Here is a 12,045-nt window from a genome sequence, read left to right as displayed (position 1 = left end):
AAACCTGGGAGTTATTTGTATTCCCTCCTTTTCTCTGACTCCTAAATCCAGTCTATCAATATCCATTGGCTTTACCTTCAAGACACATCCTAAATATATCCACTTCTCTCCTCTGCACTGCTACCATCCCAGTCCTGGCATTGTCATCTCTCACTTGGACTTCCTGCAATATCTAACTGGTTTTGACTTCCACTCTTGTTGACTTCCAATCTATTCTTTGTCTGGATGAGCTTCATAAAACATGCAAATCAGATTATGTTACTTTTTGAAACCTGCCCCACACCATGATGAAAATCTTTGAGCTAAGAAGAAGAGAATAATTTGGGAAATGCCTGTTTTGGGGAGTTAGGAGAGAAAGATGACAAAAAGGAGACAAAAAAGGATCAGTTGAGTGAGAACTAGTACAGTTTTACAGAAATCAAGGGATGAGAGAGTTACAAGGAGACGTGGTAACAATGTCATGTATCACAAAAGGGTTAAAAAAAAAACAACAACCCTTTTTGCCATTAGGGGTTCACTGGTGCTCTATGAAAAATACACAAGGTAGGGAAGGAAGCCAGATAGCAAGGGGTTAATGAGTGAAGCCAATGCGGTCAAGTGTAGCTTCCTTTTAGAAGAATTTTGATTGTGAAAGGAAGGAATTAGTATTTCAACCCAGGGAGATATCAGAGCCTAGTATATTTTTTTAGGGTAAGAGAGAAATGCACATGTCTACACAGAGAAAGGAGTCTATGGGACTGTAGGAGTTGACTAAAAGGTGAGGTCATGACAGGTTGGCAGTACAAGAAGGAAATAGAACTTGTCTAGTGCTTTTATGGGTAGGAAGTGGAAAGATGATGGCAGAATACAGACTGGCTAAGTGAGAATCTAAAATCTGGACTCTATTTGAGGTGAAAATGGATTGTTCCATGTGTTCTTAAAGTTCTAGCAATAGGTAGCTGAACACTTCAACAAGGGGGAGCATTGCTTCTAAACTGGAAACAGTATCCTTGTTTGGCATACAATGTTGCAAAATGGAAAAGGATAAATTGTTGCTTGGGGATCTGAAACTGGTAGCATATTCCTGCCGCAAATCCCACAGGGAGGTTGCACCCTTATTCATGATTAGGATAGAGCACAAATCATGCCACAGGTACCAACCTCAACTTTCCACATGCCTAATACTTCTATGATCCTTAACTCAAGAAGAAAACCTTTCCTAAAGCACCAGATTTGCAGTCGGAGGATTTGAAGTCAGAGGAAATAGATTGAATCTTCTTGGCTCCACAGTTAACTTAGTGTGGTGACCCTGGATAAGTTCCTTGACTCCCTTTCCTTAGGCACTTTTGTTAAAGGTAGTTTTTGAACTAGCAAGGTCATGATAGTCTGTGCTGCTTCTTTTGATGATCTTCTCTGCCTTTACTTGCTGGCAGAAGCAGGGAGAAGGGAAAGCAAATACATTAAGAAGTCACTACCCCTCTGGGCAACCTTTTTGTGCATTTTATGATATGCCCACTGATGCCTCAATTGTACTGAACCAAATGACCCTAGTTTTCACACCATTTCCTCATGCCTTTTCCTTGGAAAGGGTCATTGTTGAGAATGCGAATTCTAGAGTCAGACTGGCTTAGATCCCAGTTCTACCACTTCCTGGCTGCTTGATCTTCAACAACTTGCTTATAATGCTCAGTGCCTCAGTTCCATCATATGTAAGATGGGTATGACAACAATTTCTATCTTACGTGGTAATTATGAAGACAGAATAAGATGGTTCATGCCAGTAGAGATGCAGACATAGAGAACAGACTCTTGGACACAGTGGGTGAAGGAGAGTGTAGGGCGAACTGAGAGAATAGCATTGAAACATATAGATTACCATAGGTAAAATAGATACCTAGTGGGAAGTTACTGTAGAACACAGGGAGCTCAACCTGGTACTCTGTGACAACCTAGAGGGGTGGGATAGGGGGGTGGGAAGGAGGTTCAAGTGGGAGGGGATATATGTATAATTATGGCTGATTCACATGGTTGTCCAGCAGAAACCAATACAAAATTGTAAAGCAATTGCTCTCCAATTAAAAAAAAGACAGTCCATGCCAAGTGCCTGTATAACAATGTCTGGCATTTGGTAAGCACTCAAATAGTGATTATTATTTGCTTTAAGAGCTATTATGCCAAATATTTCTTAATTTGGGGGAAGTCTCCACCCCACTGTTATCTTTACCCATATATCACTACTGCATGAGTACTATTACTAGTTTGAGAACAGGTCTTTGGCTTTTAGGCCTAGCCTTAAGAGAAATCAGACTTCTGCTAAATATAGGGTGACCATACCGTCCAAACTGGGACACTTTTAATGTCAGAGAGTGCTATTAATAATTACACCAGGACAACAGGCATAAATGGGGACTGTCCTGAACAAACCAAGACCTAAGGCCACTCAAGTTTAATAGGAAATGAATACTAAATATGAAAAAACACTGTGTTTATCTCCATTGCATTAGTACAGGTACTAGGTATTTGGTAAGTAAAAAAAGGATTTTTTAAGAGTAATAACAACTTTTGACCCACCGGCTGCATTAAATTCTCAGAATGTAGTATAACCCAACTAACCAGGATGGGACTGCAGATATCCTTGCTGGATAAACCCTCTCTTGTTATACAAAAGGCTAATGAGTAGCAGAAACAAGATTCTGCCAAATATTTATAACATTTAGGAGAGTGAACAGTTTTTAGGTATCTTCTAGTAGTGCAGGGGAACCACCTGCACACAAATGTAATGTTGAGCAAAAATTAGTCTTATTCATCAGAACAGGTTTCCTGACAATATCAATAAGCTGGTTTAAATTTAGTGAGCGTAGTTTAAGTAGTTGTGCATGTGAATAATAAAACTGCATTTCTTTACATATATTACATATTATATAATTTATAATATGATTTATGTATTAATATTATCCTACTTTGACCCAATTAATGAGCTTTGACTGTACTGCATACCTACAGTGTGTAAAATAGAGCCATGAAATAAACTCCAATCACAGAAACACATGAGACTTTGCACATTGGCACCAGACATAATTTAATTGGAAATTCTAATTTTTTATTCTATTTTCAAAACATAAGTGCTTTAAAAAAGTCTAATGTGTTTTTTAGTGTTGCATACTTAAAAATGAACAAAATATGAATCAAGTTTTCTAAACAGTTGCTTTAAAAGTGAAGTAGCTCTGTATGGGATGCATAGTGATAGATAACCTCATAAACCCAGAGAAATGTAGCCATCATGTTAGTTCAGGTAAATTTGTGTGGGAGCTAGTGGTGATGCTCAAATGTGCTACTTCAGATGTACTCCCCATGCCTGGGGTACACTTGCATCCAGTGAAAAGACAAATAGTTTCAGTTCAGTTCAGTTCAGCTGCTCAGTCGTGTCCGACTCTTTGTGACTCCATGGACCGCAGCACGTCAGGCCTCCCTGTCCATCACTAGCTTCTGGAGTTTACTCAAACTCATGTCCATTGAGTTGGTGATGCCATCCAACCATCTCATCCCTTCTCCTCCCGCTTTTGATCTTTCCCAGCATCAGGGGCTTTTCAAATGGGTCAGTTCCTTGCATCAGGTGGCCAAAATATTGGAGTTTCAGCTTCAACATCAGTCCTTCCAATGAATATTCAGGACTGATTTCCCTTAGGATGGACTGGTTGGATCTCCTTGCAGTCCAAGGGACTCTCAAGAGTCTTCTCCAACACCACAGTTCAAAAGCATCAATTCTTCGGTGCTCAACTTTCTTTATAGTCCAACTCTTACATCCATACATGACTACTGGAAAAACCATAGCCTTGACTAGATGGACCTTTGTTGGCAAAGTAATGTCTCTGCTTTTTAATATGCTATCTAGGTTGGTCATAACTTTCCTTCCAAGGAGTAAACATCTTTTAATTTCATGGCTGCAGTCACCATCTGCAGTGATTTTGGAGCCCAAAATAATAAAGTCTGTCACTGTTTCCACTGTTTCCCCATCTATTTACCATGCAGTGATGGGACCTGATGCAATGATCTAAGTTTTCTGAATGTTGAGCTTGAAGCCAACTTTTTCACTCTCCTCTTTCACTCTCATCAAGATGCTCTTTAGTTCTTTTTCACTTTCTGCCATAAGGGTGGTGTCATCTGCATATCTGAGATTATTGGTATTTCTCCCAGCAATCTTGATTCCAGCTTGTGCTTCATTCAGCCCAGCATTTCTCATGGTGTACTCTGCATAGAAGTTAAATAAGCAGGGTGACAATATACAGCCTTGACATACTCCTTTCCCTATTTGGAACCAGTCTGTGGCTTCCTGACCTGCGTACAAACTTCTTAAGAGGCAGGTGAGGTGGTCTGGTATTCCCATCTCTTTAAGAATTTTCCACAGTTTGTGGTGATCCACACAGTCAAAGGCTTTGGCATAGTCAATAAAGCAGAAATAGATGTTTTTCTGGAACTCTCTTGCTTTTTCGATAATCCAACAGATGTTGGCAATTTGATCTCTGGTTCCTCTGCCTTTTCTATAACCAGGTTGAACATCTGGAAGTTCACGGTTCACATACTATTGAAGTCTGGCTTGGAGAATTTTGAGCATTACTTTACTAGCGTGTAAGATGAGTGCAATTGTGAGGTAGTTTGAGCATTCTTTGGCATTGCCAAAAGTATAGTTTCAGAAAAGGGTGTAAATTTTCTTTATATGTGACCAGAAAATATGTGACCAGAAAATCATGTAATCAGAAAGATACTTACCATGTGTTTCCATTTCCTGTAAGAGAAATACTGAAAAGGTTGGCCATCCTTTGTTTCCACTATCTGTTTTACTATCACCCTACTATGTTCATTTATTCACGTGTACTCATAATATTGTCACTGGTAATGTTACAATTATTTAGAGAGCCCGCCATCCCCATTCTTGGAGAAAAACCTGAAAAAATCTGACGGAAAATAGGGGATTGAAGTAGGAAGTTATCTGAATGCAAATAGGTAAATCAGTACTTTACGGGAGAAGGAAAATGCTATGGACTGTATGTCTGCATCTCTTCAAAATTCCTATCTTGAAGTCTCAGTCCCCCCATGTGATGGTATTTGGAGATGGGAGCCTTTGGGAGGTAATCAGGTAGAGTCTGCATGGCAGGCTTGGTGCCCTTATAAAAAGAGGAAGAGCCCAGAGCTTACTCACTCTGTGCCGTGTGAGGATACAGAAAGAAGGCAGCCAGCTGCAAACCAGAAAGAGGGCCCTCCCCAGACACTGAATCTGCTGGTACTTTGGTCTTGAACCTCTCAGCCCTCAAAACTATCAGAAGTAAATGTTTGTTCTTTAAGCCACCCTGTCTATGGTATTTTGTTATAGTAGCCTTGAACTAAAACAGAAAGTTAGGAGAAACATTCTTCAATGGCTACCTAAATGTGAGACTAAGGAAGAGGACTCAAGGAGTCCTCCATTATCTTTTGTGTGTCAGCCTGAGACCACAGTCACATACCTCTCCCACACACAGCACTCATATTTACATACTTACACAGTTCGTCAAACATGGGTAAAGATATTAATAGATATACAGACATATCAAAACTACTTACATTCAGAAAAAGTTCCCTTGTATGCTTCAGCATACATACAAATGTAGGTGTTTTCAAGAGACAGATATATGCCCACAGATATCAAGATATACACAGATATGAACAATAGAACCAGGAAGTAAAAATGCAAGTGAATGAGTTTAAAAGTATATAGGAGGTCAGGGAGTTGGAGGGGGTAGATGCTGTAGAAAGTGAGTATGTGAATGAGACAAAGGCCAGGTGAGCACAGAGAAAGAGTACTCAGTGAAGCAGCTATAGATTGGATTGCTGGATCCCTGTTCACCAAAGATAGAGGCTTCAATTATTATCTGTGACGTGTGCTGGCCCACTCTTCAAAGGCATGGATTAGTGTACAAGGCTTTCTTCAAGACACTAACCCATCTGATTCCTTCTCCATTCCCTAGGTGTAAGACTCTCCCCAGACATCTTCTCTTCTTCCACTCTCCTTTCTGAAATTGGGCCCCTGGATCCATTTCTCTGGGTTATTCTGCATTTTCTGCTACACATACATCTTTGAGTACCAGCAATCTTTATTAAATGTGATTTTAAGTGTTAATACTGAAATTCTTAAATATACACACTGAACTTGCAATTTCTTGATATTTTACCAAAAGGAGAATAAGAATTATGTATATAGATACAGAGAAGGCAAAAGCATAGACTAAGTGTGCACAGAAAGGAATTCATCATTCAGCATGAGGCAGCATGTGAGTGAAGAAGAAAATTATGATCTGGTACTCTTTCCCCCCAAAAAGGCACTTAGAATAGATAATTTCCAACTTATAGGAGCATAAAATCCAACAATTGAGGGTTTATTCACTTGAAATAATGTCCCAATGCACCCACCACTCATTTACACAATGAAACCACACATAAGAAAAATCAAACTTCAGAAATAAGTTATTATTAACATCTGCTCCCCAAGCAGGAGTTAGAAAACTAAGTTTGTAACAGATCTAGAGAATAAAAACACACACTTTTATAAACCATGAAAGAATGAAGGCTCGCAATGAAGAGCCTGGGTGAGCAGATGCCTCCAAGCAAGGGTTCACATCTTCTAAAGCAGTTATTTTATCAGAAAAGTTTGCTCTTCTCTGGGGGGATGGGTTGGCAAGGGACAGGGTTGGAGTGATCAGGCCATATTTCAGTTCCATGCATAATCGACGAGGCAGGAACCAACTGTCAAAAGGCTCCCAGCAGCCAGGCCTAGAGGCCTCACTGCATGGCACAGATGCTGTGGGGCAGGAACTCCTGCACATAGGTGGCCGCTGCCTTGGAGAGGTAGGTCATGGTGCCAAACCTGCCGCTGGGCGCACTGTCATACAGAAGAGTACAGATGCCAGACGCAGGATCCTTTGCCAACATGATATCATCTGCACCGAGGGTTTTCTGTTTGGTTTTTAAGGATGGGAAAACACAGGGGAAAGGAAAAATTACTAATCCTACTAATTAAAGTCCTGATTAGAATAACTCAGAGCCTCCTCCCCATCACCAACTAGTTGGATCTTAGGCTGTTTAGACAGCAAGGGATCAGGGTTATACTCAAAATAGTGGCTATGGGTTTCTATACATTCATTTTTCACTAGATCTCCAAATCATATGAATTATTTTAAAAGTAATAATTGTTTAGAATTTTTGAAAGCTCAATATAATAGGTAATTAGAGTTTTGTTCATTAAGAGTCAAAAGTTAAAACTTACAAATCACCCTAGAGGAACTTTGGTCTGCATCCTTCTAGTACTACTGATTCAGCATGTATTATTATTATTCTTGTTTGGCCATGCCGTATGGGATCTTAGTTCCCCAAGCAGGGATTGAACTAGTGCCCCCTGCATTGGGAGCATGGAGTCTTAATCACTGGACCATCAGGGAAGCCACTCAGCATGTATTATTTTATCTTGTATTTGACCATTATTTCTTTTCTTTCTAAATTGATTTAATTCAAATGGATCACAAGCTTTCCAAGCTAGAGTCAATGCCTAAAAAGGATCACATTTTCTGATATAATAAATAGCAGTCAGAGTATTTAAAATTAGGACTGTCTTGTGAAATCTTTGAAACGTCCTACAGAAGCTTTTAATTTCCTTTGCATCCACATTCCCAGGGCCTAAAAGAATGAAACACTGATTACATGTTTTGGAAACTGTTCTATTGACAAGAGCACATGCCCCTCACTTTATGTGTTCCTACTTTTAATCTAGGAAACATCTGGAAAGCTTTTAGTAGTTTGCATTTTTAAATGTGGTTAATTTTCTGAAGTAAGATTTAATAAGAAAAATAAGAAAATGCAGAATTAAACATTGTACTTTAATATTTTCTTATAGGTAAGAAAAAAAAGCAAAAACAAAACAAACCTAAATCAAATCTTCTCTTTTCCTTAATAGTCCAGAAAGGATACACTACCCAATGGTTTCTTCTTAAGTCCTTATCACTACAAAAAGTAGTGTGATAAAAGTAGTATGTAATATGACAAAAAGCATAAAAGCCTCCTGAGTTCCAGGCAACTTTACCATCTAACACAACCACAAGACATGGTAAAAGACAGAGGTCATCCCACAGCCTAGTTCTCAAACAGATAGAGGTCAGAGCCACTACAAAGGAGGCCTAGAAAAGAGCTATGAGGAAGATGGCAAAGAAAGCGACCTTGGCTTCTTGAAGAGTTAATATCAGACATTTCCCTTTGAGAAAACAACAGGTTTGCCTACCTGTTCTTGAAGAAACAAGTCATTGGCAATATGCACTATTTTCTCCACAGCAATTATGCTTCCAATACTATGAATCTCAATGTCTGCCATCATGGTGAGGACAAGGATGGCTTCAACCAGAAGCTGACGGTACTCTGGCTGAGGTACACGATTCAGGACAGATTCCACATGAACAGAGAATTTGATCTCGCCTGGAGTCATCTGTGATAGAAGGGAAAAAAAAAATAAGTTCTTAAGAGCCCATTGTGCTGGGAGGCATCAATTACCTATTCTGAAAGGCAGAAGAAATACTGTAGCCAACAGCACTGTTTGAGTCTCCTTTAAAGTAATTGAGTGAGCTCCAGTTTCATCCATCTCATTAGAACTGATTCAAATGAATTCTTTTTAATGGCTGAGTAATATTCCATGGTGTATATGTACCACAGCTTCCTTATCCATTCGTTTGCTGATGGGCATCTAGGTTGCTTCCATGTCCTGGCTATTATAAACAGTGCTGCAATGAACATTGGGGTGCACGTGTCTCTTTCAGATCTGGTTTCCTCAGTGTGTATGCCCAGAAGTGGGATTGCTGGGTCATATGGCAGTTCTATTTCCAGTTTTTTAAGAAATCTCCACACTGTTTTCCATAGCGGCTGTACTAGTTTGCATTCCCACCAACAGTGTAAGAGGGTTCCCTTTTCTCCACACCCTCTCCAGCATTTATTGCTTGTAGACTTTTGGATAGCAGCCATCCTGACTGGCGTGTAATGGTACCTCATTGTGGTTTTGATTTGCATTTCTCTGATAATGAGTGATGTTGAGCATTTTTTCATGTGTTTGTTAGCCATCTGTATGTCTTCTTTGGAGAAATGTCTGTTTAGTTCTGGAGCCCATTATACAGAGTGAAGTAAGCCAGAAAGATAAAGAAATTACAGCATACTAACGCATATATATGGGAATTTAGAAAGATGGTAATGATAACCCTATATGCAAAACAGAAAAAGAGACACAGATGTACAGAACAGACTTTGGACTCTGTGGGAGAAGGCGAGGGTGGGATGTTTCGAGAAGAACAGCATGTATATTATCTAGGGTGAAACAGATCACCAGCCCAGGTTGGATGCATGAGACAAGTGCTCGGGCCTGGTGCACTGGGAAGACCCAGAGGAGATCGGGTGGAGAGGGAGGTGGGAGGGGGGATCGGGATGGGGAATACATGTAAATCCATGGCTGATTCATGTCAATGTATGACAAAAACCACTACAATATTGTAAAGTAATTAGCCTCCAACTAATAAAAATAAATGAAAAAAAAAAAGTAATTGAGTGAATAAATAGGTTCAGTCTTTCTGGCAGGCAATCTGGCAAGTATAACAAGCATCATAAAAGTGTCAATGCCTTCTAACCCATAATTCTCCTTCTGGAAGTTCATCCTAAGGAAATAATTCGAGAGGATAAAAGCCCAATATGCAAGAGTGTTTTACAGCAGCCTTAGTCACAAGTATAAAACTAGAAGTAATCTAAATATGGGAATGGTTGTGTAAATAATGGCATATTATGATATGCCTTTATGAGTTTCTGTAGAATCATTAAAAGAATAAATAAGATGACTGTGGATAAAGGAAAAATCTAAGTAGAATCTAAAACTGTATATACATGGCAGTTTGAGAATTAGGTAAAATATTTATATAATATTAGATTAAAAAAGGCATGAAGAAATATAAAGTTATTTTAGGGTGAAATGGATTAACAAATAATTTTTGGTAAAACTGTATTAAGCATACACTTTAGGATGGCAATGTAGATCTGGAGTCTAAAGGACTCAAGCTCTGCCTTTGCCAGTTCGTAATTTTATGACCTTGGAGAATTTACTTTTCTAAACTTATATGCTTGTCTGTGAACTAGGAACTACAATCCCTTTCTTAGCTATCTCACATAGTTGTGCTGAAGATCAAATTAAAGACTGTATAAAGGAATTTTGAAGATTCATAAAAGGTACATTCAGGTATGTATTATTATTAATTTGTTAACATTTTAATCTTGCTTAAAGTCAGAGAGAAGATCAAGAAAGGACACAGTGTTCTTACTAGAGAAAAAGTCTCTAGGCAGGAGTGGAGCCCTGAAGCACAGCATTAGCTTTCTGTACCCAGCCCTCCAGTCATGATCTACAACAATTCCAGAGTGGGGAATTGGTCATACTAATTCGAGCTCCTTTGTTGATTTTATTTAAAGGCTATTTCTTCATAATTTTAGTCTGACTGGGCAAAAAGCAAAATATGAAAGCACCTTCTAATCTATGTCTGTGGTTTAGGCAATGTTTTCCAACCAGGATTATATATCAGCATTATTCTTAGGATTTTTTAAAGTACAGGTGCTCATGTTCCATCCCTGGAGAGCTGGAGATAGGAGTTTGGGTTACTGTGATATATAGTTAGAGCTAAGGACCACTGGTTTATAGTCTACAAGCATCCTATTAGAGAAAGGTAGGGATGAGCAGGATGGGGGCATGAGAAGTCATTCATTCATTCTTAGATTCATTCTCATCTGCCATTTCCAACTCTGGCAATATTCACACAAATCAGTCTAACTTAATCAACCATTAAAAGAAGCTGTCTTTATATAATTAATGTAATACATAATTATTCTCTAATATTCCCATTCTATTTTTTTTAAACATTCTCTCCTTTCTTCCAATGCATTTCATGTTCAGCTGATTAATGAAAGCACAGATTTGTTATTTTGAAAAGTGATCACTGAAATACTTTAGCCAGACAAGCTATCAATTACATAAACGTGAAAGACAGAATCTTACCTCTCTAGTGGTGGAAGAAGGAAGAACAAAACCTTCCACAGAAAGTCCATGACACTGCAAAACAGCAAAAACCTGTCACCAAGGATATGCTGACAACTGGAAGACTGTAAGGAGACACTTAGATGCTGAGTAATCACAGGCCAGTGAAAGGCCCTGCAGCCCACGTGTCTTTGCCAAGGGGTTGCGATTAATGTGTGGCAAGAAGCAGGATTGGACTTAAGGGTATTCAAGGTTCATTCTCTACTTAAGGGAGTAAAAGGCTCAGGAGGATCTACCTATTGGATAGCCTAGTCCTAAAGATTCAGAGACTATCTAGGAGGATACCATGGTAGGTTCCAGAGCCATCACAACTAGACTTCAGAAAGATTTTTTAGGCTAAAGAGAAAATCTAAATATATGCATGTACTGGATATGCATAATTACTACATTTTCTAGTTAAGCATCCCCCATCAGCATTCTTGATCCCCATCACCCTGCTCTACTTTCTCTATACTATCTGTCATCATTTAACATTTTGTATAATTTATGTGTTTTATTTATTGTTTGTCTCTCCCGAGTAGAATATAAGTTCTCTGTTTTGCATAGCTGAACTCAGGTCAGAAAATAAGAAGAGACTACTGAAAGCCACTGCCAACTAAACTTACAATTACAGATGCCTGAGACAAAAAATTGTAGTTGAAACACAATAGAGTAGCTAAGGCCCAGGAACAAGAGCTGGAGAGTGTCCTTAGGGAAAGTATGGTATTAAAAACACCCATGTTTATGGGGGAATTCAGAAGACTACATAGATGCCCAAAAGAAGATGCATGGCCAGATACATGACATATTCTCAGAAAAGACCTGAGAAAATCATAAACGTTCACTGTAGGCTGATCCCTAGGGTCACTGCAAACTCAGATAAGTGTTGAAGGGGCGCCTCACAAAGATGCAATCTGAACATATTTGGAGATGTTTTTCATGTTTATTTATTTTTTTAT

General features: G+C 39.0%; 1 protein-coding gene across 1 annotated transcript; it reads right to left on the bottom strand.

Moving 5' to 3' along the window:
* Positions 1–6,346: 6,346 nt before the first annotated feature.
* Positions 6,347–11,224, bottom strand: LOC122435821 (phosphorylase b kinase regulatory subunit alpha, skeletal muscle isoform-like). Its single transcript, XM_043459891.1, has 3 exons — positions 11,069–11,224; positions 8,279–8,479; positions 6,347–6,963 (listed from the first exon to the last, which is right to left on the bottom strand). Exons 2-3 carry the CDS (start codon positions 8,477–8,479, stop codon positions 6,790–6,792), a joined length of 375 nt encoding a protein of 124 aa, XP_043315826.1. The 5' UTR covers positions 11,069–11,224; the 3' UTR covers positions 6,347–6,789.
* Between the last annotated feature and the right edge of the window lie 821 nt (positions 11,225–12,045).

Source organism: Cervus canadensis, chromosome X, assembly GCF_019320065.1.
Source record: "Cervus canadensis isolate Bull #8, Minnesota chromosome X, ASM1932006v1, whole genome shotgun sequence".
NCBI classification, from domain to species: domain Eukaryota; kingdom Metazoa; phylum Chordata; class Mammalia; order Artiodactyla; family Cervidae; genus Cervus; species Cervus canadensis.
This window is presented reverse-complemented; position numbering and strand designations above follow the sequence as displayed.

What these genes read in the sequence shown, in the direction of transcription:
- LOC122435821 (XM_043459891.1), bottom strand. Translation starts at nt 8,479, where the DNA reads ATGACTCCAGGCGAGATCAAATTCTCTGTTCATGTGGAATCTGTCCTG. An exon ending in ACTTGTTTCTTCAAGAACAG is followed by an intron (nt 6,964 to 8,278) that starts GTAGGCAAACCT and finishes AAAACCAAACAG; the next exon opens with AAAACCCTCGGTGCAGATGA.